Below are 25,608 nucleotides of genomic sequence, written 5' to 3'. Positions count from 1 at the left end.
TCACCTTCCCTCCTTCTGAGTGCTAGTCTGGTTTGCGGGGGTCCAAGCAAAAAAATATAAACAAGAGCAGTGTTCACAACAAATACACCTGCCTCCAACACAGCAGACACAACATTTAGTTCTATTTTGGCTCTGGTAAAAAAAACATTCACTTGGTGGATTCCATTGAAATCCTTGTTATATTTGCAGTTGACTTCACCTGCATGCCAAAAATGAGTTTGGACACCTCCAGCTTCCTCTCTCTCTCATCTCCCTTGATGAGAGACCTTGACCTGTCTGTCAAGAACTTGTGGCTTTTCAGTTTGCATGTTTCTTGCTAACACTGTTTATCCAGGGAGCACAGATGGGGCCTATCATTTGGCAAGCTTACCCCTAAGCTTTTTACAACAAAGATGATAACAGGTGCAAGATAAGGGATACGTACAAAACCAAGAGTTCATTACAAATACATTTGCATCCAAAGCGGCAGCAGAAGGACTTGGCTCTACTTTATCTTAAAAGCATACACTTTGTGAATTCCTTTCAAATACTCACTGTATTTGCATCTGATATTGTATGCATGTCACCCCAGGCAACAACATGGAACCAAACTGTGTTTGCATGGGCCTGTGCTTCTGTGCAAGGGCAGCCAGATAAGTCATCTCTTCTCATGACGGTATGGAGGTTTTAGGATCACTCTTGAAAAACTAGAGACAAAATTCTGAAGAGAGTGCACTGTCCCGACAGAAAGCAGGATTTTCAAAGGAACTCGTTAGGTTAATAGTGAAGGCTTTTTAATTCTGAAGGTCTTATTTTGATGTCAAAGTGGAAGCTGGGCAGTTAGGATGTGCTAAGCCCTTGAAAATTTGGCCCCAAGTTCTGCTTCTGCCTGTTTGTGTGTTCAGAGAATGTGGCACAGCTGTGGAGAGGTTCCTGGTCAGAGAAGGTCAGTAACCTACAACCAGTAGAGAGACTGTTAGTTAGCATGATCTGAATGCTGAAGCTATGTCCTTATTCTGAACTACTCTCTGTAGAAGTCCTATTTTACTCCATTGGCTAAAAAGAGATAAGAGACTGTCCTAACAAAAGATAGGTATCAAAAGGTATCATGCGACAAAAGTTGCGTGACCTGAATACCCACTGTTTCACTCACGAGTCTGCAGTCTGAATCAGGAGTAACTGAAAGTTGGTAATATCTGGCCTTTACTTGATAGTGTATGTAAAGCGCGTTGACAGATCCATCTGTTTCACAGAGTGAAACTGAATCTCAGGTAAAAACCACAGGAGGCTTGAGAATATCAGATGAGCAGCAATTCCTACTGAGTGCAGTGCCCACGGTTGGCAAAGGTGTTGGTGGATAAGGAAAAAGCTGTTTCCTTTCACTCTGAAGGACAGTCACTCCAGCTCAGTCCTGCAGCACACAGCCAAGGAAGCATGCAGTGGTCCTCATCCTCCATAAATCACTGAGACCTTTGTTTCCCACTGCTGTTAGCATAGCACCTTTTACAACCTTTATTTGTGCTTGAAACTGGGGAGTGAAAGAGCACAATGGTAACAAGAAATAAATTAAAGTTTACCAGCACATAGACAAAACTACAACCCCCCCCCCCCAACAAATGCAGCAGCAACAAAGATGAAACCCCTTCACTGCAACATCCTTTTGGAACTTTCCATCTACTTTGTAATTAAAGACTTAGATGTTTAAACCACAGAAAAAGGGTAAACCGTGTTTTAAAGTGGCCCAGTGCTTGTTACCACATGCATTAATGTATTATTCTGTGGCCAGGAGTGGAACAACTGCAGTTAGACATGTTTTCTTAGTGTACTCCTTTAAACAAAGATTTTTGATTGACTATTTTTAGTAGTCCAGGTAAAAATAACTGCATATGCCTGTTTGCTGTGGCATGGAACTGGACAGGAAACACTATTGTTACTACACAGAGATTTTTCCTTAACTCTGATACTGGAATGAATCCAGAATTATTCAGAAGAGGAAAATGAGAGAGAGGGAGAATATATCCTTGCCCATGTGAACATAGAGAACAGACCTGTCAGATCACTGCTCTCGTCGCTGCAGACGAGGGATCCCGGTGCCAGTCTCCCATATCCCAGTGAACACCTCAGCCTCCAGCCATTGGATATTCTGAGGCAGGTCTCTCTCTCTTCCCCCATTCTCCTCTGGATGAAGACTTTTTTGGTACAAGCACTTGAATATACGTAGACCTTCTACACTTCAGCCTCTGTTTGGCTATCAGAGGACAGCTTGAGGGTCTCTCTTTCTCATTTATAGGTTGACAAATAATAGCTGGATGTTCCTTTAACAAGGATTGGCTATAACTGATCGGTATTTCCTGATACAAAACTTGTTTTTTTCCAGAAATTCCAGGTTAGAGCAATAACTGAATTATCTCTACCTAAACCAGCCATTGTTGTCACTAGCGTTGCTGCCCAAGAATTTCAGAGTTTTATCTAAGGAGTCAGCGGGACAAAATACTTCACTAAGAAGTACGCATCAGAGACACAGGCAATCATCTTTCAGCTTCTGAGAGCAATATTGAAAAAGGTGATGAAATGTGCTCTTTAACACAATGAGATCATTAAAAAAAGTTTGTAGACGCCCCTTACTAAGCTTAAATTTTCATATACAGTGTTAAAAACTCACTAAAACATTAAGCCAAATCATTACTCCCACTGTGCTGGCAACACAAAAGGCTAACTTACTAGAACCAATACAGACTTGAAGAAGCTTTTCAATAACTATACATGACGTGAAATATTTGTTTAGTGAAAAAAAATTGTAATTTAATGAGAACAGTAAATGTACAGAACAATAAGAAACAAATGTCAGCACACCGAGAAAGAGGTCGGGATTATTGTTTTTTATACGACATCTGGTTTATTCTTTTCTTACTAAGGGTTTAAATCAGTTTAGCACCATTTTGGTTCATTCAGAGATTAACAAAAGTTAATATTTTATAAGATTTATTTATAATACCCTTGAGGTTTAGAGTATGTTTATGTAACCCTTCTGCCAGGAATTGGCAGCAGCTGAAAGAGCTGGATTCATTTATCTAGGGGTTCTCTTGGAAAACTTAAACAACAGCAGTTTCAGCCTCCACCCAAAGCTAAATGACCTCCTTTGGGTGCCCTGACAAACAATAAATCCTGCTCAAGGCATAGCAAGGGTTTAAAACAAGGTCCAGAGTTTCAAGACAAAGGGAACTTTAGAGACGAGGGAAAGGGAAGAAGAAAGGCTCAGGGTAAACCCGCAATAGCCACTAATGAATAAAATAAATAATGCTTAAGTGAGGTCCTTAACCTCCCTCTCCTCCTCGTCTCTGTGACACAAAATAAAGGCTTGCTGTCATTTCCAAACAGATGCCTTGTCACTTGAATATCGCTGCCCACTCAGAACTCTCCCCATATTTACTGCGTATCTTCACTTTACAGCTAAGCTAATGAACATACGTATTACTGTCCACAAACCGGGAGATCCTACCATCTCTCCAGCCCACAGCCCATTGCTCGTGCTAATGCCCCGTGCTGGCGCTGATGCTCACCTGACCATGCAGTGAACCGATTCAAGGCACCAAACTGGCAGAAAATGAACTCAGGAAAACCAAAAGCGAACAGTGGATGGGTTTCTGCTGGTTTAACTCCCTGAATCAACTCACTGTACTATAAAATGAAGGTCAAAGCTGGCACCAGGGAAGAGGATGCCAAGGATGGGGATAGAAAGAAAAGCCAGACTGCTGTTGCTTCTAGTAATAACTAGGTTGGGCTGGCCTAGTTTTAAGATGAAACTGCTCTTTAGCATGGTGGCACTTCTGCATGAATTTGCTGGCTTATCCCCATATAGGCCAAACTTTGAGGGAGCATGGCTACGCTGTCCATGACTGCAGGACTAACAGGGCCATTCTGTCTCTAAATAAACTCCAGCCAGCCTGTTTGGTATGGAGTCCCTCTCTCAGCCAAGAGGAGGAAATAGGGCCTCTGTTGCAAAACTGAGCCCTGGGGTCAGCTTTGCTGCCCAGGCAGAACTGCCTTGCTCTACTCCCTTCATACAGCAAACCTGTCCAGAGGCTTTTTCCCAGTCCTACAGCCGCTCCTGTAAGCCTCCTATGCCACATTGCCCATACCTAGGAGGTTTTTACAATTCAGCTTCCTCAGTTTTGGTTTAAAAACCTAAGTGCCTGGTTTCCCAGGGAGAGGAGGAATTCATCTCAAACTGCCGCCAACAGTGCCCGCCTCGGGAGCCGGGGGAAACTGAGGCAAAGACGGCACGACGGACGCCATTTGCAGGACAACAAAAGGCCGTATGGTTCCCACAAACCCCGGGCCGAAACAGCGCATTCTCGGGTGCCATCTACCGATCCTTTCTCCGTTAAACGTTTACATCGGACAGGCCCCGCGGGGCTGGGGTGACTGACGGGAGGGGCGGAGCGGCGGGCAGCATGGCGGCCGCCGGCATGGCGCGGGGCGGGCTGCGGCACGGGCCCTGCCACCGTATGCTGAGAGCGGCGGGCGCCCGCGGCGGGCTCCCGTGGCCGGGGCTTGGCGGCGGGAGGGCGGCGGCGGCGGGCTGGAGCCGCCCCTCGCCCGGAGGAGAGGTGCAGTACTGTGCCGAGCTGGTGCGGTGAGTGCCCGGGGGGGAGGCCTGCAAACGCGTGGGTTTTCCTCTCCTCAGGGGTCGGCGAGTCTGTCAGAGGAAGGCTTGCGAGCGCTTCCCTCCTGATGGCAAGGCTGCTGAGTTTCCCGCAAACGGTGGCTGGGGTTACCCCCCAGCTGCCCAGGCCGCCCTCGGCCTCGCCTGGGCATGCCTGGCCGCGAAAATAACCCCTGTGGCCCCGAAGTGAACGGCGCCGGAGGGTGGGGTTTCTCCCGGACCTCATCTTTTCGGAGCGGGGGGGGAAGCAAGGGAAACTAGATAAATATTTAAGTTACATGGATGATTTAACCTGTAAACGGCAATTTCCCTCCCCTGCTTCTTTCACAGCTGCTTTTCTTCTGAAATACTGAACGTTTCCATTTCATTGTCTCGGCTTTTTGGAGAGAAAGATCACCGAAGTGGATGTTTAAAAATAATGGGTGTTTTCAGATCTTGGCTACTGGGAAATAGCCAAGCTTCCCAAGTACTCCTTGGAAAATAAGCAAAAGCAGAGGAAATCCAACAGCTGGACAGACAGCTCAAGAAGTAGGAGGAAGTCTAGTTTTCAAAAGTATCCATTTTTGGTCAAATCCAAAATGCTCCAAGAGGAGCAGGAGTGCAGCTCAGATACTTTCAGGCCAGGCAATGTTTCCTGCTTGGCTTCTGGGCTGTAAACAATGTGCAAGGCCTCTTAGCTGCTTTCTAGTCCACAAGAGTTCAGAGGTACAAAGTAAAAAATTAAACAAGTCTCTTTGTAAAGACTTAAATCATTTTTCTTTGGATACAGTTGTCCTAGATGGTTGACAAAAGCAGGGAGAAGGCTTCCAAGCATGTATAGAAAGAGTGGAACAGGATCATCTTCTCCAACTGATAGTTGTAAAAGATACAAAGATGTGTGGGGTCAGCAGTAATGTTTGAAGTAGGAAAATTAACAGAAAGAAACGTGACAATCTTAATTTTTCTATACAACACCAAGCAACAGACCTTTACAGATGCATCAGAATGCATAGCCAGGTTGCATTTTCCTTGATAAAGCTTCAGATTACAGCTTTGTTTTCCTGGTTACTCTACCCAGGATTTGTTTACCAGTTACTTGGGAGATCAGAGACTGCATGTACAGTTAATATACAGGTAAAGTTAACATATACAGGTAAAATGTTTTCAGTAACAAACAGCTGTGAACAGAATAGCTAGGTTCCAAGGCACAGAAGCTGAGATGGTTGAATTTAAATTTTTTTTTTGTTATTTTTGTTAAACCATAAAAAAGACTACTTATAAAAATAACACAAGCATTCAAAGTAATAAAATGAAAGGTGGTTATGGTTTTGGCATCATTTAATTGAAGCTGCTGTTCCCAGTAGCTCATATATTGCATGGAAATCCTAAGTTATAAAAAAATTAGAGGAAGTGGAAAGAGTTACTATTCAAACAGAAATAAAACACTTGAGGCTATGCAAGCATCAGCAACTCCCCAGCCCTGAATTTGAGTCTCCCACACATTAGGAAGAACAACAGAGTTCTGCTTTAATGATGTAGATTTGTGCAACTTTTTGCAATATGCAAGATGTCCTTTCTCTTGGGTTTTCCCTTTTATGTTAAATAACTCTTTTACAAGTAGCTTTAAGCTATTTGATTAAAAATATGTTTCCCTAGTACGTATGTTTTCTGTCTCGCTGTTTATGATGTCTGCTCTGGAAGACAAGCTTGTGACTTGATTGTATTATGGAGTTTTGTAATGTGGAAGAAATTCTTTTTAAGACTTTAAATTTTTTATTATACTGAAAGTCCAGTAATGGTCATAACCAACTTTTCTTCCGTCTGTGGGTTCATATGTAAGCATATACTTACTTGAGAGGGAAACTATGAAAAACACTCAATACCAGACTTAAGGTCATTCCCTCCTTTCTTCATTCCTTACCCTAATACACAAACAGAGTTGGGGTGGAACATGATCTATAGCAATATAAAATTTATTTTACAGGCTGAGGCTTAGTGTATTTGCTTTTCTACTGTTACATCCAAGGGCGCACTGTCAGCATAAAATTCACATTTCTTTCTGATTTTTTTCCTTAGCTATTTTTTGCTACACTTAATTTTTAAGCTTCGAATAATTGTGGGAAAAAAAACCCCAAAACAACATGCCAATGCTATTACTAGAGGGAAAACAAATTTCTCTATTGTGCTGCTGTTTACTTTGTGTAATGTGTTTCTCTGTTTCCTTTCTGGAAGTAGAGGTGGTTTTGTGTTCTGTGAACAACCCAGGCAAACTGCATTACTGGAACTGGGAAAATGTGGCTGTAAACCTTGCAGCTCTGCCCAGGGTGGGCAATACTGGGTGTTACTACAATCAGCCTTGAAAAAAATACTAGGTTTTGAGCTGATAATACTTTTCAGAAAGTATCTTAATTGAGGGAGGTTTGATGCATCTGTTCTTTAATATGAAGGTGACCTTTAAAGCCTGCTAAAATTCCCAAATGTCATTTTTTTTTTGTTGATGCTTCTGGATTTGCATCAAGCTCTAAAACAAGTTTCACAGCTGTTGTGAAAACTCTAAGCATGTGCTAGTTATCAGCTGCTGTGTATTGTAGGGGTAAGAACCTCTGTTAAATCTCACTTCCTTTTTGTTTGATGCTAGAAGTAGCAACCCTAATAAGCCTTGGTTTTAGTTTGGCTTTGCTATTTTAAGCTCACATTCAAAAGAAATATGAGTACATGTAAGAACAGCAGACTTCATGAAAATGAGTAAATGTGTTTTCCTTGACACCTGCTTCTCTACTCTCGAGGCAAAACTTGGAGTTGCTGATTGTCTTCCAATGAAGGATCAGGTTACAGCCTTATCAGAAAGTACACAAAAATGTTCAAACCAAGCAATTTAGCTTTTCAGAGGTGACCAAGTGTTTTTGTTAGCTACAGCTATGTATGATTTTGCAATTTGATTCTGTGCACTGTGATTGTTTTTAATTTAATGGCACACCCAAGTGGCCAAACAAAGGCATATCACTCTAGATTGGCAACAAGTTACCTGCAGCGAAACTGCCAAGACCCAGAGTTTTTATGCTTTGAATATAGTTGCCAATAAACAAAAACTTACTGGTTAAGCAAGCGCTCTTCTGCCAAGCTCCAGAGCACAATCTTTTAAAAAAATGTTCCACTTCTGTGGAACAGAAGTCTGGAAGTCGGACAATCTGGATTCTCTTTGCAGTTCTGCCATGGCCTTGTTCCATGCCTTTAGCCAAATGTCTTGAGATCTGGATTTGAGAGGTGCACTGAGAGTTCAGACAGCATCCCTTCTCTTTTGGAGTTTGTCTTATTTTAAAATAAGCTTAGAAGCTGCTACTTTTGCAAAAGTCAGAGTTTTGAACTATAACTTACTGATACTGTTTTAGGAGTTAAGTGCTAAGCCATAGCACACCCAATTTACATAAAGCTGTAAATAACGTGTTTTTTCATCCTTTTATAGAAAGCGTGACTATGAAGGGTTTCTGTGTTCTCTGCTGTTGCCTGTAGAATCTCGAACCTCTGCTTTTGCCTTGAGAGCCTTCAATGTGGAACTGGCTCAGGCAGGTATTAAAATATATTTGTGAACTCTGGAAATGTAGAATAACAGTTTCAATATTCTAAATTACACTAGCAGGTGGTGTTTTGCTGAGATTAACTTTTTGTACTGTAAGGGGCAATGAATCAATAGTGCAATACAAACCTCTAATTTTGAATGGCCCTTGGAAAGTAGCCAGCCTCCTCCAGTTTGTTTTGTTTATGTACATAATTTTTCTGACTTTCCTCTTTGTTGTGCATTTTAAAATTAAATTATAACAACAGGCTGTGGTCCTTGATACTGTTATGTGATTGCATCTATGTCCTGGCTTCAAATGCAGCGACTGAATCGGTAAAGTGCAGCTAAATCCTATCTGTAGAAGGTCTGTCAAAAACTTGGATGATATAATCAGTCCCAGGTCTTTGTTGGCAGAAGCTAGGTGACGGAAAGGCTGCCGGGAGGGAAGTTTGTAATTAGAGAGTTGTGGGAGGGGAGTGGCTGCAGTCTCTCCCCTTTGCTAGGTGGCCAGAAACTGCCAGTGCAACCAGGAAAGTTGGTAGTGCTTGCCAGAAAGGAGCAATCCAGGAAATGTGCTGACCAAGCAAAATCCCGGATCAGCTTCTGTGGGCTGTGCTTCTGGCAACCTGTGGTGCTGCCTTCCCTTGCTGCTGTTACCATTGCTTCTTTTCCTTCTGGGAAGAAAGCTAAGGTGAGAGTTGCCCAGGACTTAATCTCCATGGGTTTCAAAGTTGTGTTGTGGTGAAGATTTTTTTACTCTCTGTAGTGTTCATATGCTTTATGAGGAGTAAACATAAATTCAGAACCGAGCACTTTCCCTACTGAGTTTGGCTGTGTCCTGTGTCTGTCTTTTCAATGTAGATAGACCAGGTGCCTTAAAGACACTCTGAATTTCACTCCAGATGTATCCTTTCCAGATTAAAGACTCCATAACTCAGAAGACTACAGGTTTGATGCGAATGCAGTTCTGGAGGGAGGCTGTGGAAGATATATACTGCGATAACCCACCACATCAGCCAGTTGCTGCAGAACTGTGGAGGGTAAAATACACCTTTATTGTCCTAAAATTCACTTAACTAAAATACTACTGTGGGAAATAATGTCACTGTTTTGTGTGTGCTGTGTTGCATAGTTAACAGCGTTATTTTATAGAAAACAGATAATGTAAATTGTGTTTGTGTATGTGTGTGATATTTTAAGTTACCTACAACCAAACAGCAGAGTTGGAGAAGGAGGATGTTTAGATAGGACCTACTTGGAGGGTCAGACTTCTGTGAACCGTCTGCTTTTTTCTCTTCTGTTTAGGTGAAGGACAGAGTAAATTTGGTAAGCTGATAGCAAGTGAAGTGCCTAAGTATATTTTCCTGAGCCAGTGATAGTCCTGCCTGAAGAGATTAAGCTGTACAAAAAGACAGGAGACTAAGCACAGAGGTTGAACTAGCAAATAGGGTATGAGGAGAAGCCCAAGACCTTCATACCTAGTTACTGGATAATAGGAAGAATCATAATACAGTCTTCTCGCATCAAGAGTTGCTTGATGACTTCTATTTATATATTATGTTTTGCACAGATCCTTTTGTGTGCATTGAGTAATGGGGAACGTACTTGTGAATTTAATGGTGCATTGAGTAACAGGGAATGTACTTGTGAACTTAACAGTTTATTTTTACCAAGATGCCTGAGCTCTGCAGGCACCAGAATATCACACATAAAGTACGTCTACAGATCTGTTCCTCTGCTGGTCATGGCCAAGGAAACAGAGGCTTTCTTGCAAAATTTTTTGTTTCTAGTTAGGACTGTCATTGGTATGGTCGATGGATGATTGAAGATCTGAAGGCTGCGTAAATGGATTTCCCCTTGATGCTGATATAGAACTACAGAGTAATTTAGTTGGTAAGGATCTCTGATTGTCATCTAGTTCAACTTGCCACTCAGAGAAGGTCTATCATCAAAGTTAGATCAGGTTGTCAGGGTCACATTGAGTTGAATTTTGAATTTCTTCGGGGATGGGAATTCCATACATTGCTAACTTGTCATCTTAGGGCCACGGGCTACAGCAAGTCTTAGAACCTTCCAAAAGAGCAGCTACCGTAAGGCCTCTACTCTATAAGATCAGAACTTGCATTTAAACTAAAGATCTCTGGGCTCCTGGACAGGAGAAGCTGCAGTTTGTCTTGATCTCAATAGCTGAATACAGTTAATGTAGATCCCATAGGTAGTTAGGTTTGTGGACCTGCTGAAAAACAGGCAGTGAAATGTGGAGTCTTCATCCAAGTATTCATCTACATTGTGTCTGTTAAAATCCTGAGAAAAGCAGGACACTGACTGTAACGCTGGGTTAGAACAATGCAGTTCCTGCGGCATTAGAGCATTTCACTTGTTGCCATCTTGGCTTCACGTCCACTCTGCTGCACCTCTGAGACCACAAAAATGAGTCCTTTCCAAATCCTCTTTCAGTGATTTTTGGCAGTCCTGAAACTGTGGCCTCTCCCTGACTCTTCCTCCTTGAAATGTGAAATAAAGCATAAGTGAGCATTTGTTCCTGTCTATCAACACTCGTGTTTAGATTAAAATTCGTATTTAAACAAGATACAGTTTGTTTAACTAAGAGAAAACATAGGTAAAGCCAAGAAGTAAAATAAAACACCTGTTACAGTCACTTAGGAAGACCAGCGCTATTCATAGGTGTCTCCATCTCAGATAAAGTGTGTGCCTTAGCCACAACAAAGCGTTTGTACAATTAGAGTGAAGACTGGCAAATGTTGTGAGCCTTTTTATGGGATTATGGGAGTTGAAGATGCACCCAGGGTGATATTTTAATGCGGACATTAAAATGCAGAATTGGTCGTTTTGCATGTCAGTCTGTCTATGCCTTTGCTTTTTATTTCCTTCTCTCTGTCTCTCTTCCAGCATATGGCAAACTTCCCAGGAACAAGACCGTTTTCTCCCAAAATGCTTTTGTCTCCTTTCCAAGGAGGAACTTGCTTTAGTGTACATTAACTTATTTTTGTTTCTGAAGATAACCCTCTCATTTAGTTGTCTGACTGAGTGGGTTAGGTACAAGTTAGCTTTGGGTATGATTGTATATATTCTTTTGACCACTTTTAATTTCAGGCTGCTTGTGTGTGCATCAATGTGGGGTGGAAATGTTAGCAGAAGAGTAACTTATAAAAAAAATCCAAAACATTGTTGTGTTTTAACCCCAGCCGGCAACTAAGCACGACACAGCCGCTCGCTCACTCCCCCCTGGTGGGATGGGAGAGAGAATGGGAAGGGTAAAAAACTGGTGGGTTGAGATAAAACCAGTTTAATAATTAAAAAGAAGAAATAATAACAACAACAACAACAATAGTAATAATAAAAATTGTAAGGAAAAGAGAAAAAAAAAAGAGAGAGAAATAAAACCCAAGACAGACAAATGATGCAAATGAAAACAATTGCTCACCACTAACCGACCGATGCCCAACCAGTTCCTGAGCAGTGGCCCCCCCTGCCAACTTCCCCCCTAGTTTCATTGCTGAGCATGATGTCATATGGTATGGAATATCCCTTTGGTCAGTTGGGGTCAACTGTCCCAGCTGTGTCCCCTCCCAACTTCTTATGCACCCCCAGTCGACTCGCTGGCAGAGCAGTGTGAGAAGCAGAAAAGGCCTTGACGCTGTGTCAGCACTGCTCAGCAGTAACTAAAACATCAGTTTGTTATCAACAGTGTTATCAACACTATTTTCAGCACAAATCCAAAACATAGGCCCATACAAGCTGCTATGAAGAAATTTAACTCTATCCCAGCCAAAACCAGCACAACATTCAGATGTAAATCATTCAGATGTTGAGATATCAATTGCGACCCTTTCCAACAGCTAAGACTGCCAGTCATACTCCTTTCTCACAAAACAGAAAATTGATTTTAAAGTGGAAGAAAGAATTGGCCTATCTTTGTGGTAAGATTTCACCTTACGTATGATTTCTCTAAAGGAAGACCAATATAAGACAATCCAAACAGAACTGGTTGTGAAATAAGATATTGAAAAAGAATTCAGAAAGTATTTTTAGGAGCTCTGATAGCTCTGAACACTGCAGAGCGCCGGAGCGAACTAACAATCCAACCTGACCTGGTGATCTTTGCATTCAAGCTGTGACTTTATTTCTACATTTCAGCAAATACCCCAAGAATGACCTATTTGAAGAGCACAGCTTCCCAAATGTTCAAGAATGTCATTGCAATTCTTAGAAAGAAGGATTTGGAAAGACACCTGAACTCTCAAGTATTGCAGAGCTGTTAATAGCATTAGCATGTCTTTTGCACAGCATATTTTGTGTATACTCTTTTCTTGCTCTTGAGTTTGTATGAGGACAATTTTGATTTTCCAGAAGAAATACTAATCATGTTAAATGTGTTCCCGAAGTTTTGTATATCCCGGAGTACTCGCATTTGGACTCCAAGAGTTTTATGCACTAGTAAAGTATGTAAATAGCCTTTAATAGTTTTTCTAGAATTATTAATAGCTCAACTCTCAGTGACTTTAATATGAACTTACACGGCAACTGTATGATATTTGTTCTTACTTATCTGTCTGTTTTGAAAATACGAGCAGTGAGGCCTAATTCTCCATTCATTTCTGTGGAAGAAACCAATTTTCAAAACTTGAAAAATGAGGACCTGTGTGTTTGAATGAAGGTAGCTCAAAATGGATGTAATGTACAAATTGGGTAGTTTAGCAGTACTCAGTTTGGTGCTTTAAGTCTTGACCTGTGACTATTTCAAGGATTTCATTTACAAAACAATACTCGAGATGAACAAGTGAGAAGCAAAACTGACATTTGTAGTTGTAACTTAAAATTTGCCTTTTCACATACCAAGTACTTCCTCAAGCAGATTTTGTTGAATCAACGAGATCTAGTCTTGTCAAACCTTCAAAAAATATTTACAAATATAATGGATGAAAAGAAGTTGAAAGTGAGCTATAAAGGCTAAGATTGTGAGAAATGTGCTTGTCGTGATTTTGGCTGGGATAGAGTTAATTTCCTTCCTAGTAGCTGGTACAGTGCTGTGTTTTGGATTTAGGGTGAGAACAATGTTGATAACACACCCATGTTTTAGTTGTTGCTAAGTAGTGCTTACGCTAGCCAAGGGCTTTTCAGCTTCCCATGCTCTACTGACTGAGAAGGCTGGAGGTGCACAAGAAGCTGGGAGGGGGCACAGCCAAACAGGCCAAAGGGACATTCCATACCATGTGACGTCATGCTCAGTACATAAACTGGGGAAAGCTGGCCGGGGGGGCCGCTGCTCGGAGACTGGCTGGGTGTTGGTCGGCGGGTGGTGAGCAACTGCATTGTGCATCACTTGCTTTGTATATTCTATTATTATTATTATTATTTTATTATTTTATTCTATTTCAATTATTAAACTGTTTTTATCTCAACATACAAGTCTTCTCACTTTTACTTGTCCAATTCTCTCCCCCATCCCACTGGAGGTGGGGGGAGCGAGTGAGTGGCTGTGTGGTGCTCAGTTGCCGACTGAGGTTAAACTATGACAGTGCTCCATAGGTTTTGTTTATAAACATTTATATGTGTGGTTGTAACCTTTTCTGACAGTGTGGTATGCAAAATTCAGTGTGTAAGAGGATTGAAGGTAAGTTGATAGAATGAAGTGGTACAGGAAGTCAAGTACAAGATAAGAGCCAAAAGAAGAATGTGTGAATGTGAGATGCTGTGGGATACTTTTTTAAACAAAACCATAATATTCATTATATTACTTTGTTAGGATGCTGTCTTTATAGTATGTGTTGGTATGTTGTACTGATGTTTTCTTGAAAATTTACACGGGAAATCTTACTGATTGACTCTGGAGGAAACTCTGCTCTCTTTGGAGAGTGAACATAGTTACCTGCAAATATTTTGTGGGAACATATGACTCCATGAAAGAATAAATTACTTTCAAAAATGCTTTTAAAGAAATGCTTTTAGTTAACATTAATGCTTGATGTCCAAGATTTCATTTTTTGTGCGCAACAACTTGTAACAAATGCCAGTTGAAAATCTTTGTATTTGAAGAAGCCAATTGTATGATTCTGTGATTTTCCACTGGCATACCACTTCGATTTAACCCAGTGAATACAATCCTTGTAAGAAAAGGATTATCTAAAATATATTTCAGCCTTCAGGATGCAGTACTACCATCACTTTGTATACATTAAAATGGATGTTATATTTGATAATTTTCAGGCTGTCAAGAGGCATAACTTGACTAAAATGTGGTTCATGAAGATCATTGATGAAAGAGTAAGTATTTACCATTCAAGGTCTGATTCTGGTTTTAGTTGTATATGTTTTTTTCTCCCTTAATTTTATGTGTTTATGTGTAAAACAAAAGCTTAACTAATTAATCTTTTCCAGACAGTAGTATTTCTCTTTAAGAATGGTACTTCTGTATTTCCATTTAATTCTCCTTTGATGCCCCTACTCACAATTTCTGTTATTTCTAGCCAAAACGGCTAATAGAATCCTTTGTTTAGTTTTACTTTAAAATAGATGTAGTTTGTGGGTCGACATCTTTCTTGTTCCCTGCTCTGATAACCAGTGTATCTATGCTCATGTTTTCTGTTGCTGGTCTCTATTCCTGATTTGAAGTGGTTACCCCTAGAGGTAATCCATTGGGAGGTACACTTAGATACCTTTCTGTATGTAAGTGAGGGAAGTTCCACCCTATGGGATTAAGTATGCATCCATATGCAATGTTAAGAATTCTGGAAAGCTACATTTTAATAGAAATGGAGTTGAAGATGGGCAAGAAGGGAAACCTGTACACGGTCTCTTTTTCGCCATTCCAATCCTGCCCCAAGAGAAAGGACATGTTGCATATTGAAAAAAGTTGCACAAATCTCTGTCATTGGCATCATCTTATTCTTCCTCACCTCTTTTCTTACCATGTCAATTTTGCTCCTAAATAGCCTTCTCTTGGGATGAGTAATGGATATAAAATCTCAAAAATCACAGGACCCATCTGAGCCTTTCTGCCACACTTAGCTGCTTCTCCTTATTGTGGCTGTGGAGTTTTTTCTAAGCAGTGTTGTAAATTGGAGCATTCAAATCGTGTGAATTTTAAGATAACCATTCTTCTGGGAAAAACAAGAGGAGGAATTTCACTGGTACAGTGATGCTGCTACCAACTCTGACACAAGGGCAAGAATGAATAACTGAGGGCAGGAATTTCTTAAGCTAGCTTTGCTGCTAAAGTTAGTGTCTCATGAAGTTATACCTTGAGAAAATTGATGGTCTGTTACTTGCGGAGTGTCATTGCTATGAAAGACTTCAGAGTTTTTTAATCCTAAGACTGGTATGTTTTAACCATAAAAGCCACTAGGACAGGAAGAATGCTGGAGGATGTTATATTTTGGGGGGGTATTTGCATATGACTTTGAAACTCGTGTGTATTTGATGGATTGATTTTTGTGCATGTTTTAAAAAATACATTCTTATTTATCTAAATTTCTCTGTGCTTCAGATGCAAATTAAGTACTAAAATTGGCAACCCCATAGTGTAAGAATACCATACGATGTTTTGTTTTGGCTGTGTCTTTTTTATGAAGAATTCTGATTTCTTATTATTGGAAAAGGTTATATTTGCTCCAGTAACCAGACTTGGCTGCAGTTGCATGTAGTTATTTGGTTATGTTAGACTTGCTATAAGCTTTAATGACTACTTCTATCTGAGCTTGTACTCTCTGTCTCTTGATTTTGTCCTTTTTTTTCTAATAGTGGATTAGGCTGACCTGACTATAGTAAAAAACTTGCAGAAATAGCAGTTACATTTAGATTTTACTGAAGTTCTGTGTTCATATTACAGGAGAAGAATTTGGATGATAGAGCGTACCGTAACATCCAGGAGCTTGAAACATATGCTGAGAACACTCAGAGTGCTCTCTTGTACCTCACCTTGGAAATGCTGGGTAGGCATTTTCCCCTTTTTAGATTTTGTTGATGAACTCATTAGTGCAGGTACAATATTTATTGATGTTTCAAAAAGCCCACTCTTTTTCCACTGGAGTTTAATTTCAGTAGAAGTTGTCTTAGGTAATACTTCAGATATCTTTTGAATGCTCAACCATAATCTGGAATCTTACTGCACCTGTCCTAGAACTACGTACTTTCCTTAGAAGCTGCTCAGTGGAAAGCTCATTGAAGTGCGGTTTCCTACCGCTCTGTTCTTTGTTGCTTAACACTGTTTTCTCTTTTCTTGCTCCTGTTACAGAGGGTGGTAAATTCAGCTCTTCACCATATTTTCTGATTGTCCCACTTGTCAGAACACAAAGTGCTGTAGTTATTCTGCAGCTGTTGTTCTATATTGCAGTGATGTACACTGGTTATTTTGAAACAGCTGACTTCCGAACCTGTAAACTTCCCTTGGTGATGCTGTAAATTTGGGTCTGAATCCTCTCCTCTTCCTAAAAGTAGGTTAACTATCAGTAATTGAATAGCTAGAAAAAACGCAACAAAGATGATATGATCCTTGTGGTTAAGAGCTAGTATGTGTCATGTCTAATATAATAGTCACAGGTTGGGAAAGAACTGTTCATTTGCAGTGAAGAAAAGGGTGACGTTCTTTTAGGTGTCTGTTGCATTATGGAAATATTCCCTGTATGAGCTCAGATGTAAAAGAAGGGTGAAAATTACTATTATTTAGTAGTATTTGGTATTGTAGTAGCAGTATTTTCCTTTTGCTTATCAGAGTAGTCTGATAGAAGGTCAATGCTGAGGTTAAAAGAGTTTAAAAAGTAAAAAGATATGATGAGCACATTCTTCTTAGGAAGAAATGAGGAACCCATCTCTTAACATCTGATGTTCGCTCCCTCAGTAAGAAATCGGTGAAATGTTGCAAGTGTCTTTCTGAACTTCTGATGGAAGAAATGTAGGAGAATGAGAAATATCAGCATCTTCCATTCTGGGAAATGTCTTCAATCCTGAAGAAGTCAGTCATGCTTGGGTCACTCCTGGTACAAGTCAGATGATTCTCTTGAAAATCTGTTGTGGGGGCTCTGGCTTTGCTAGGTGCCCTATTGTCATGTTTAACTTCTCTTAAATATACCAGTGTAACAAAATATCTAAGCAAAAGTCTCCTTCATTGCATATTAAACAGTTAACTTCTGTGGTTTTTTCCCCACAAATGGAGAAAGAAATTAATTGAACACAGCCCTTTTCTTGGTGTTTCCCATCAGCAGTCTTTTCTAGACTAGGGGGACCTGGTTTCATTACAGGTCATGTTTGCTAAATTTCTTGTGCTTTTTAGCTTCTTTATTCCTGACCTGTCTCTAGTTTGTGTGTATCTCTCCCAGTAGTAGTGCTGCTTTATTCTTACTGATTTTGGGTTACTTCTTTTGTCAAGCTCATTTTGACTGGCAATTTTGTCATCCAAAGTCCTGGTACTTCTTCCCAGCTCCTGTCATTTAAAAATACTAATATTGTGCTCTCTGATTCATTGCCTAAGTAGTTAGGGGTACTACTCAACAATTTTGTTAGACCTTTTCAGAATCTCACTTTTGGGATATATTCTCAGGTGGAGCATGGGTCACTGCTAACTCTTACTCTTTGAGCTTTTTTTTTTTTTTTTTTTAATTCCTAGTTATATGTAAAGCCTAAGCTGCCCAGTCAGTATCAGTAAGTTATATCCATTGATTCCTCCAAGCCATACTCTGCTTTCTGCTGCCATTGCCAAAATAAGTCAATGTAGTCTACCTATAGTCACTGTTTCGCAAAGGCTTCTGAGACCCATGCAAGGCTCAGGCAGGCTTGGGCAGCAAATCTGGTATGCCCAGGATTGTTTTCAGGTGTCGGTTAGGCTCACTGGTCTGTAATTCCTGTATCCTCATTTCTTTCTTTGTAGAATGCTGCTTCTGTTAGAGCTTTTGTGAATTTTAATTTCAATTTTCCTTTAAATTTTTATTTTATCCCGGGTCAGTCCTGTGAAAACATTATGGCTTTATGATCAGTCTTAAGTCAATCTTGTATGGTCTTGCCATGAAGAGCGATGGTGCTGCTCTGCCCCACTCATCTCCCTCTTTCAGTTCTCACAGTTGTGTGACCATGCAGTAACTAAAGTTAGTTTTCCATCGCTTTGGTGATCTGATTCAGTTTGCCATGCTACTGCCTCATTGCCCACGACAGCACAAGGGAGGTGGCAGATATACGGGTTCAGGGGGGAGCATAGGACCATTCTCTTTGGCTTCCATACACTGCTGAATTAGCTGCAGCTAATCATGAAATCATGCTGTAAGCATTAATGCTTGTCAGCAATATCATACTTGAATGATTTTTCTGGCAGGAAAACAGTCCTTGGAATACTGTTACCCTGGGAGAGGGCGTGTCAATGAAAATGAGTTTGTGTACTGAGGTACTGTATCTGAATAGGTGCCGCTCCGCTAAGTGTACCCTTTGCAGAAATTGAAACAAGCTAAGAGGCACCTTGCTCCTGAATGTGGAAATCAATGAATTTGCCTGCTGCTTTGCACCTCTGAGATGAGATCTGAAGGCAATTTATGAACATAGACAGTTCTATGATGGACCAACGCACTTAGCTTTCCTTAAATATGACTGTGATATGCATCAGGGAAGACTATACCCCTCAAAAGGCCTGACAGTATGTTCTAAACATATTATTTCTGCAATTTTAGGTGTGAGGGACATCCATGCTGACCATGCAGCCAGTCACATTGGGAAAGCGCAAGGCATAGTTACCTGTTTAAGAGCAACTCCGTATCACAGTACAAGACAAAAGGTCTTTCTTCCCATGGACATTTGTATGTTGGTAAGAGAAGCAAGTTGTCTGGAATTGAACAGTATAGTGTTTCTAATGTATCTCTCAACACTAGATATGAGATCATAATTTATTAGGCTAGAAACAGAACACCTTTTTTCTTTATTTTAATTCTTTCTGCTGTGGCCTAGTAATATGCCATAGTCATGGTTTTATATCTTTTGGGAGGTGAGAGGAGTGACCTTCATGAAACTCTAGGGTTTCTGTTTTTTTGTTTTTTAATTTTATTAAATGTAGTAGTATTTTAGCTTTCAGGAATTTTTCCATTTATGTGTAGAAATACACATATGGAATGGGGCCTGTTTTTTTGTTTTGTTTTGCTTTTTTCCTTTTTTCTTTTCCTATCCCCATAAAGGAAGCACTGTGAGAAATTTTACTTCTGAACAACCTTCTTGGGTTTCTCTTTACTACCTTTTCATAAATGTGTGGCGGTTTTGGTTTTTTTTTGTTTTTTGGGGTTGGTTTTTTTTTTTTGGTGTTACATATTTGATAGCTATAAGCATATGTTCCATACATTGCTGTGGGAGATGGTATAGTCCTCCAATTTAAACTGTACACCTAATTTCCATTGGAATTTAGCAGGTCTTGCAATTTGGGTAAAATGGGATTAAAGTTCAAATTTTTTCATTAATGTTCTCTCGCTAGATCTATAGGCATCGCAGCTGTTACTCCTTTGTCTCCAGTCTTCATTTTTAAATGTTAATGCTGTTCTTTTTATACTTAACCAAAATTTATGTAATTATGGTGATGCTTAAGGCAGTTGTGTTAGTATTTTCTGAATATCATTTCAATAGAATTGAAACTTTTGATTTGAAGTTTAGTAATTTAGATAGTTGCAGAAAACATAGATACTAATACAGGTCAGGGTTATAAGACGGCAGAAAGGAGCTGCACCCTGCTTTCAGCCCTTCTGGGACTGGATGGTATGGGAGGCCTTCCAAGTTTTTAGCTTTTCAAACATAGCCTGAAAATTCACAGTCATTCCTTGCCATGGAAGGTGTTTTACAGTGAAACTGTAAAAACAGCTTGCATCCCTTCTGTTCAGACTGAGCGTCTTGTAAGCATTTCAGCTGCTGGCAAGTATTGCAGGGTTCTACTGGAGTCTGGTAGGTGAAGCCTACCTGCCTACCTTTATACAGCTTTCACGTCTGAGTGTTGTTGAGAAGAACAGGCAACTGGTGCAATTCTGAATATACCATATGATGGCTTACATTGGTCACTATAGTCAAAGAATAAGTTTGGGGTTTGTTTTTTTGGGGGGGTTGGGATGGGGTTTTTTTGGTGGTGGTTTTTTTTGGGGGGGTGGTGGGGTGCTGGTTTGGGTTTTTTGCAAGCCTGGTGGTGCACACCAGTCCCAAGATAATGACTTACTTCATAAGCCAGCATGGCTTCTGTGTTAGCTGTTACTGGCTTTCTTCTGCTTAATATCGATTCATGGATTATGGTTTTAAAAATTGGGCATCTAAACTCATCTACATTCCCAAAACTTTAAAATCTGACTTGGTTAGCTGACTGACCACAAAGTCTTTAGGGAAAAAATTCATGCAGAGGGAGTCTGTACCAACTGTTCTCTTTGTTCTCTTGACTTTTTTTTCCCCAAGTGACTGACAAAAAAAAAAGGGAAGTAAAAAAGGAGGGGGCAGTGGTAAAACATTCAGGCTGGTTTAGTCTTGTGTCATTAGTTCGGTTACTGGGACAGGTCTTTGAGAAGCTAAAATGGAAACTTGGTATTTACTGAGGGTTTTTCTCTTTTTTATTTTCCTTCCTATGTCTAGCATGGAGTTTCACAAGAGGATTTCATAAGAGGCAAGCAAGAGAAAAATGTGAGAGATGTAATTTATGACATTGCCAGCCAGGCCCATATTCATCTAGAACATGTGAGATTCCTTCCCTTTTATTTATTTAAACAAACATAACTGAAGCTAATCTTCACAAAGCATTGTGCATATGTGTTGTTAGAAGACTTACAGCTGCATACTTAATTTCAAATATTTTACCTTTAATGACTTTGAGAGTTTAAATTAAAAAAAAAAAAGCAAAACACCACACAAAACCTTTAAATATTACAACTACTTCTGTATGAATATTATATTTATCTGTATGTACAGGAGGCAGTTTATTCACAGCCAGGTCCAATTGCATATATATAAATACTGCCTAAAAGCCTTATTACTGGGAGAGAAACTTCAAGCAGACTTTTATAAATGCAACTATATGCCAGCATGGGATCAGCACCATAGAAAGCACTTCTGCATATGGTATTTCACAGCACAGTGAAATGGCTGCCAGGAAAGCAGAGCATGTTGCCTTTAACTGCTGGCTAGTGTGTGTGGGAGGGGGGATTAATTCCCTGACATGACCAGCCATGCTCAAAGCCATGTTGGGAAAGGTGCTTTCTGTTTATTTCTTTTCTGGCTCACAGCCAAGTGAATTAGGAAAGACTGTTTGCTTGGAACAGTGGATAATGAATCCTGAAGAACTGCAGAGTCCTACTCTATTTTTCTTTTATGCTCTTATTTTAGCTACACTCTGAATTGCTTGTTGGTACGTAACACAAAAGCAAAAGGATGTTTCATCAGCAATGCTGTATCTGGAAAACAAAACTTGCAAGAAGCACTGTAAAGAGTTTCTTATGTCTACAAGTACATGTACGCGTATACTTTGAGTATTGCACCCAATACTTCCAGTCAAGGTAGTCTGAAAAGATACCACTTCAAAGTAAAGAAATACCAGATTTATCTCTGCATTTACACCATTAACATAATCCCCAATTACAGCGTTACCTGTAATCACAGTATTTTATGCAGTAGACATAGGAGAGCCCTTCTTCATTTTTCTGAAGGTAAAATGAGGCATCCCTGGTTTGTTCAGTCAGTGGTTAGTTAGTTGATTAATGTTTTTATTTTTTGTTAATAATATGTAGCCTTGGGCTTTATTTTTAATACAGATTATTTATAATTTGCATTTAATGCATTCCTGTTCATGTTGTTTCACCTGATGTCTCAGTTTTTGTTGTCACATGCCCAAGGAAACTGTTTATTCCATTTAGAAGCAGGGAACAGAGACGAAGAAAATGCAAGGTCAAAACTGTCCTCTGTCTTTGTTCAAGCTGAAATATTTTGATTTTTCTTTTTTCATTCCCCACCCCTCAACCCATAATGCACAGTGTGTAAAACCCACTGACTTTGGTTGCAGCTGTGGCTTACAAAAAGTGCCGAGTACCTGGCCTGAAATGCCTCATATCAGGGATGGGAGGCATGGAAAACGAGCAATGTGCATTTATTGTCCACCTGTTTAAAATTTGGTTGCTGGTATTGCAGGAAAACTTTGGGACAGAAGCAGGAAGAGAATTCAGTTCTTCAGAGCCTTTCAGATAATTTGATAATTCTTAGTGTGTTGATCCCCTGGCTCCCAACATGCCAACCAGCTTCTGAAGAGAACAGGCAGAACGTTACCCCCCCTTTCTTCCCACTCCATTCCTAGAGCCCTGCCCATGTTATGCACTGGGAGAGTCCTATGGAAAATATGCAATGTGATCATGTAATTGGAGACTATACTGAATAAACACAAGGAAACCAGATTAGGGCAGCATTAGCATTTTATTCGATTGAATGTTGATCTTGCTGCCCTCTCCGCCCTCTTTTTTTTTAAATGGATGGGTTATATCATCTTAATTAAAAAAATTCCTCTCTGAATGCTTGCTTCCAGCCTCCATCATCATCAGTGAAGAATAATTGACAGTGCAGGATCTCTAGAGTGTTCAAATCACTTGAACCGGCAATAACTGGCAGTAATAACAGGGTATTAGCCTCCTTGATAATCAGATGGTCTTTGTTAATGCAAGGATAAAGATACTTTCTCCCCTAATGGATGAAATGGGCTTTTGCTGGCAACATTTGCTGGGTATTTCAAGACTTTACATGAATGTAATGGGCTGGTGCCTTTAAATGCATCTGTTCTCCTGTAAAAAATCAACATCTTGTTTTGCCTGAGGGTCTTTTCAGCCAGTTACCCTCTGTCTTAGTTGGAATTACAGGGCAGGGTAAAGTTTAAACCTTCAGAGAGGTTTCCACAATCTCAGCATTTGTTACACAAACCACATATTTTGGACGATGAGGGTAACAGTTACTAGCCCCCTTTCACAGTCAGAAGAAACATAATCCTCAAATGCTAAATTAAGTCTCAGCGATATTATATGAAACATATTGTAGTAATGTGGCACTTAATCTTCGGAGAAAAGTTTCTGAAGTGTGGTCAGCTCTTCTTGATACTGCGACTGATGACCAGCAGAGGGCAAAATAAGATAATGAAGGTTGCATTTTTCTTTAGGAATTGTGTTTTATTAGAATAAAAGCATATAATAAAAGTGCTCTGTCAGTCCCACAGTGATCCCTTCAAAAGCCTGCGAATACATCTACATGTTCCCCTTCTTTCTCTTAAGCACCCTCTCCCCCATTCCTCTTTTTAAAAGAGGGTCTCCTTTTGGCTTTTTGCATTTATCTCAGTTATGCTAACTCATTATGGGCTCGATTTACTGAGGAAGATAACATGCTTTCTGAATGACATGCAACCCATTCTGGGTTAAGAAGGACAAGCAAGATTACTTTCTTTTTTCATCTCACAATTAATATAATAAGGCAGAGCTAATGCTCTGATCAGGGAAAAGCATTTTCCTTTTTTTTTTTTTTTTATACACACACACACACACACACATGTTATTACATTTCAAAGTTTTAAAATAATTTGCCTTCTGAAAAGATTCAGTATTTTTCCCTCCTAAACTTTCAGCCTGATTTTCTCTGTTGTCTGGAAAGATCCGTGGAAAACTAGCAGAAACTCATACATTCTCATCAGTATTCATAGAGGGTTTGTTTGTTTGTTTTAACCTGTAAGAAAAGGCAAAACAAGGAGGGATTCTGTATTTATAAGTAAGCATTACAGGAAGATTTGCTTCAGCTCTGTTAGATGTACCTGAGTTGTACATGGGTTTAAATTGTGGATTTGGTTCAGCCATGGTTTAGACTCTGTTTATCCGTAGATACTGAGGACCTGAGGCATTGAGATCCTTTTGAAGTCCCATAAATGTAAATGGAGCATAACTGGACTTCTGGGACTGATGGCAACACTGGACCAAAAAGAGGCACTCAGAGAAATGCATATCTGGTCTTCTATCATTTCTGTCTCTTGGGATGCAGAGAGTTACTTGGTGGGGGGAAAAAAGCATTAAACCGTATTTATTAAATCAGATGCAGCTTGGAACTTTGTTGGAACAAGGGATGCTAGTTTACATTGGTTTATTATATGTCAACTGTAAGGTTGTCAAAACATGTAAGAATTTTCGCAGGCCTCTCCCAGTATTACATACTTTCAGTGTAACTACTTTTGTGTACAGTGAGGGATGGTGCTGGCTTGCACAGAATGGAAAATTACAGTTTCAGGATGTCAAAATAAAAAGGACGAAGCTTGTAATACAGTCTCTTGGCTCTAACCATTGTGTATAGTACTTGATGTTTAATCTGAAATATTAAATTCTCCTGATAAGTACATTTTTTTTTTTCCCTTCCCCTTCCACCTTACCCCATTTACTTTCAGGCTAGATCTTTCAGTAAGAAAGTTCCTGTGAAGGCATATCCTGCTTTTTTCTGTACGGTGGGTGTGATATCATGCACTCTTTAAGTGATAGACTCATTTCTGTGCTAATATGTTTGTGAAGAGTAGAGTATGAAATAAAGCATCGTTAACTAATGGTTCATGTGTCTATTTTGGGAGGATGTAATACCTAAAACAACTGAATATCATAATGTGTGTCTGACTGTGGAACCTCATAGTTTTGATCAACACTTCTAATCCTTCTTCTTTAACTACATCATTTCACCCAAGATGTCTGTATATTCATAGACCATTGTTCTGATGCAAGGACCCAGAATCTTGCCTATTTTTATAATTTGCTGTTTGGTCTATTAAAAGATAATGCTTCTCTTCACAAAACCTGCCTTTTTTTTATCCTTTGATTGTGATGGTTATGCTACCACTAAATAAAACAAGCAAACTGTCAAGCCTTTTTGCAGTTCCTCATTCGGTTTCATGTATTGCTTTTTAAACTTAATGCCCAATTATTTCTTTGCACCATATGGACTAAGCTTTTTTCTTCTTTTCTAGGTTGCTTTAGATGATTATTTATGCAATATGCGAAAAGTGGACTTCAATATATTTCATCCAAGCTTACAAAAGAAGAGTACGTTATTACCATTGCATTTATATATTAGATCTTGGAAAAAAACATATTAATTTTTTTTAATATGGGTTCAGAGTGCTGAGTTTTTTCTTTAACGTCTTAACTTGATAGAATTGTTAAGAGTCTGACTTCACACTTCTGCAAACTGTAGTTCATGGGAAGCAGCAGATGCGCATGAACTGTAGCTGTCAGCTTGCTGGCAGCAGTTGAGTTTGTTCTTGGAATATTAGGCTGATATCTCTGCTGCACATGTCTGCCAAGTCGTATGTCCTTGTCTGAGATTGCTTTTCTTGTCTTTCCTGTAATAACAGCAATATGATAGAATTCTTCTTGGACAAATTCTTTGCTAATAGATACTCCTGACAATTCTGACACTTTAC

The 25,608-nt window shown here is 39.8% G+C and overlaps 1 protein-coding gene across 4 annotated transcripts; it reads left to right on the top strand.

The window, feature by feature from the left end:
• Positions 1 to 4,433: 4,433 nt before the first annotated feature.
• NDUFAF6 (NADH:ubiquinone oxidoreductase complex assembly factor 6) lies at positions 4,434 to 25,608 on the top strand. 4 transcript variants are annotated; one of them, XM_076329384.1, is made up of 9 exons: positions 4,434 to 4,615; positions 8,088 to 8,187; positions 9,098 to 9,220; positions 14,409 to 14,465; positions 16,030 to 16,132; positions 18,851 to 18,984; positions 20,769 to 20,870; positions 24,586 to 24,642; positions 25,153 to 25,608. In XM_076329384.1, exons 1-9 carry the CDS (start codon positions 4,434 to 4,436, stop codon positions 25,279 to 25,281), a joined length of 987 nt encoding a protein of 328 aa, XP_076185499.1. In that variant the 3' UTR covers positions 25,282 to 25,608. The 4 variants fall into 4 exon arrangements, with proteins under 4 accessions (XP_076185499.1, XP_076185502.1, XP_076185500.1 ...); XM_076329387.1 differs by lacking the exon at positions 4,434 to 4,615 and adding an exon at positions 5,682 to 5,758; XM_076329385.1 differs by lacking the exon at positions 4,434 to 4,615 and having other exon boundaries at positions 8,100 to 8,191.

The sequence above is a fragment of the Aptenodytes patagonicus genome, chromosome 2 (genome assembly GCF_965638725.1).
Source record: "Aptenodytes patagonicus chromosome 2, bAptPat1.pri.cur, whole genome shotgun sequence".
NCBI classification, from domain to species: Eukaryota; Metazoa; Chordata; class Aves; order Sphenisciformes; family Spheniscidae; genus Aptenodytes; species Aptenodytes patagonicus.
This window is presented reverse-complemented; position numbering and strand designations above follow the sequence as displayed.

Bases quoted from the DNA above. Each gene is read 5' to 3' on its own strand.
- NDUFAF6 (XM_076329384.1), top strand. From the start codon at position 4,434: ATGGCGGCCGCCGGCATGGCGCGGGGCGGGCTGCGGCACGGGCCCTGC. The intron at 8,188-9,097 runs GCAGGTATTAAA...TATCCTTTCCAG, and splicing joins TCAATGTGGAACTGGCTCAG to ATTAAAGACTCCATAACTCA. The intron at 18,985-20,768 runs GTAAGAGAAGCA...TCCTATGTCTAG, and splicing joins CCATGGACATTTGTATGTTG to CATGGAGTTTCACAAGAGGA.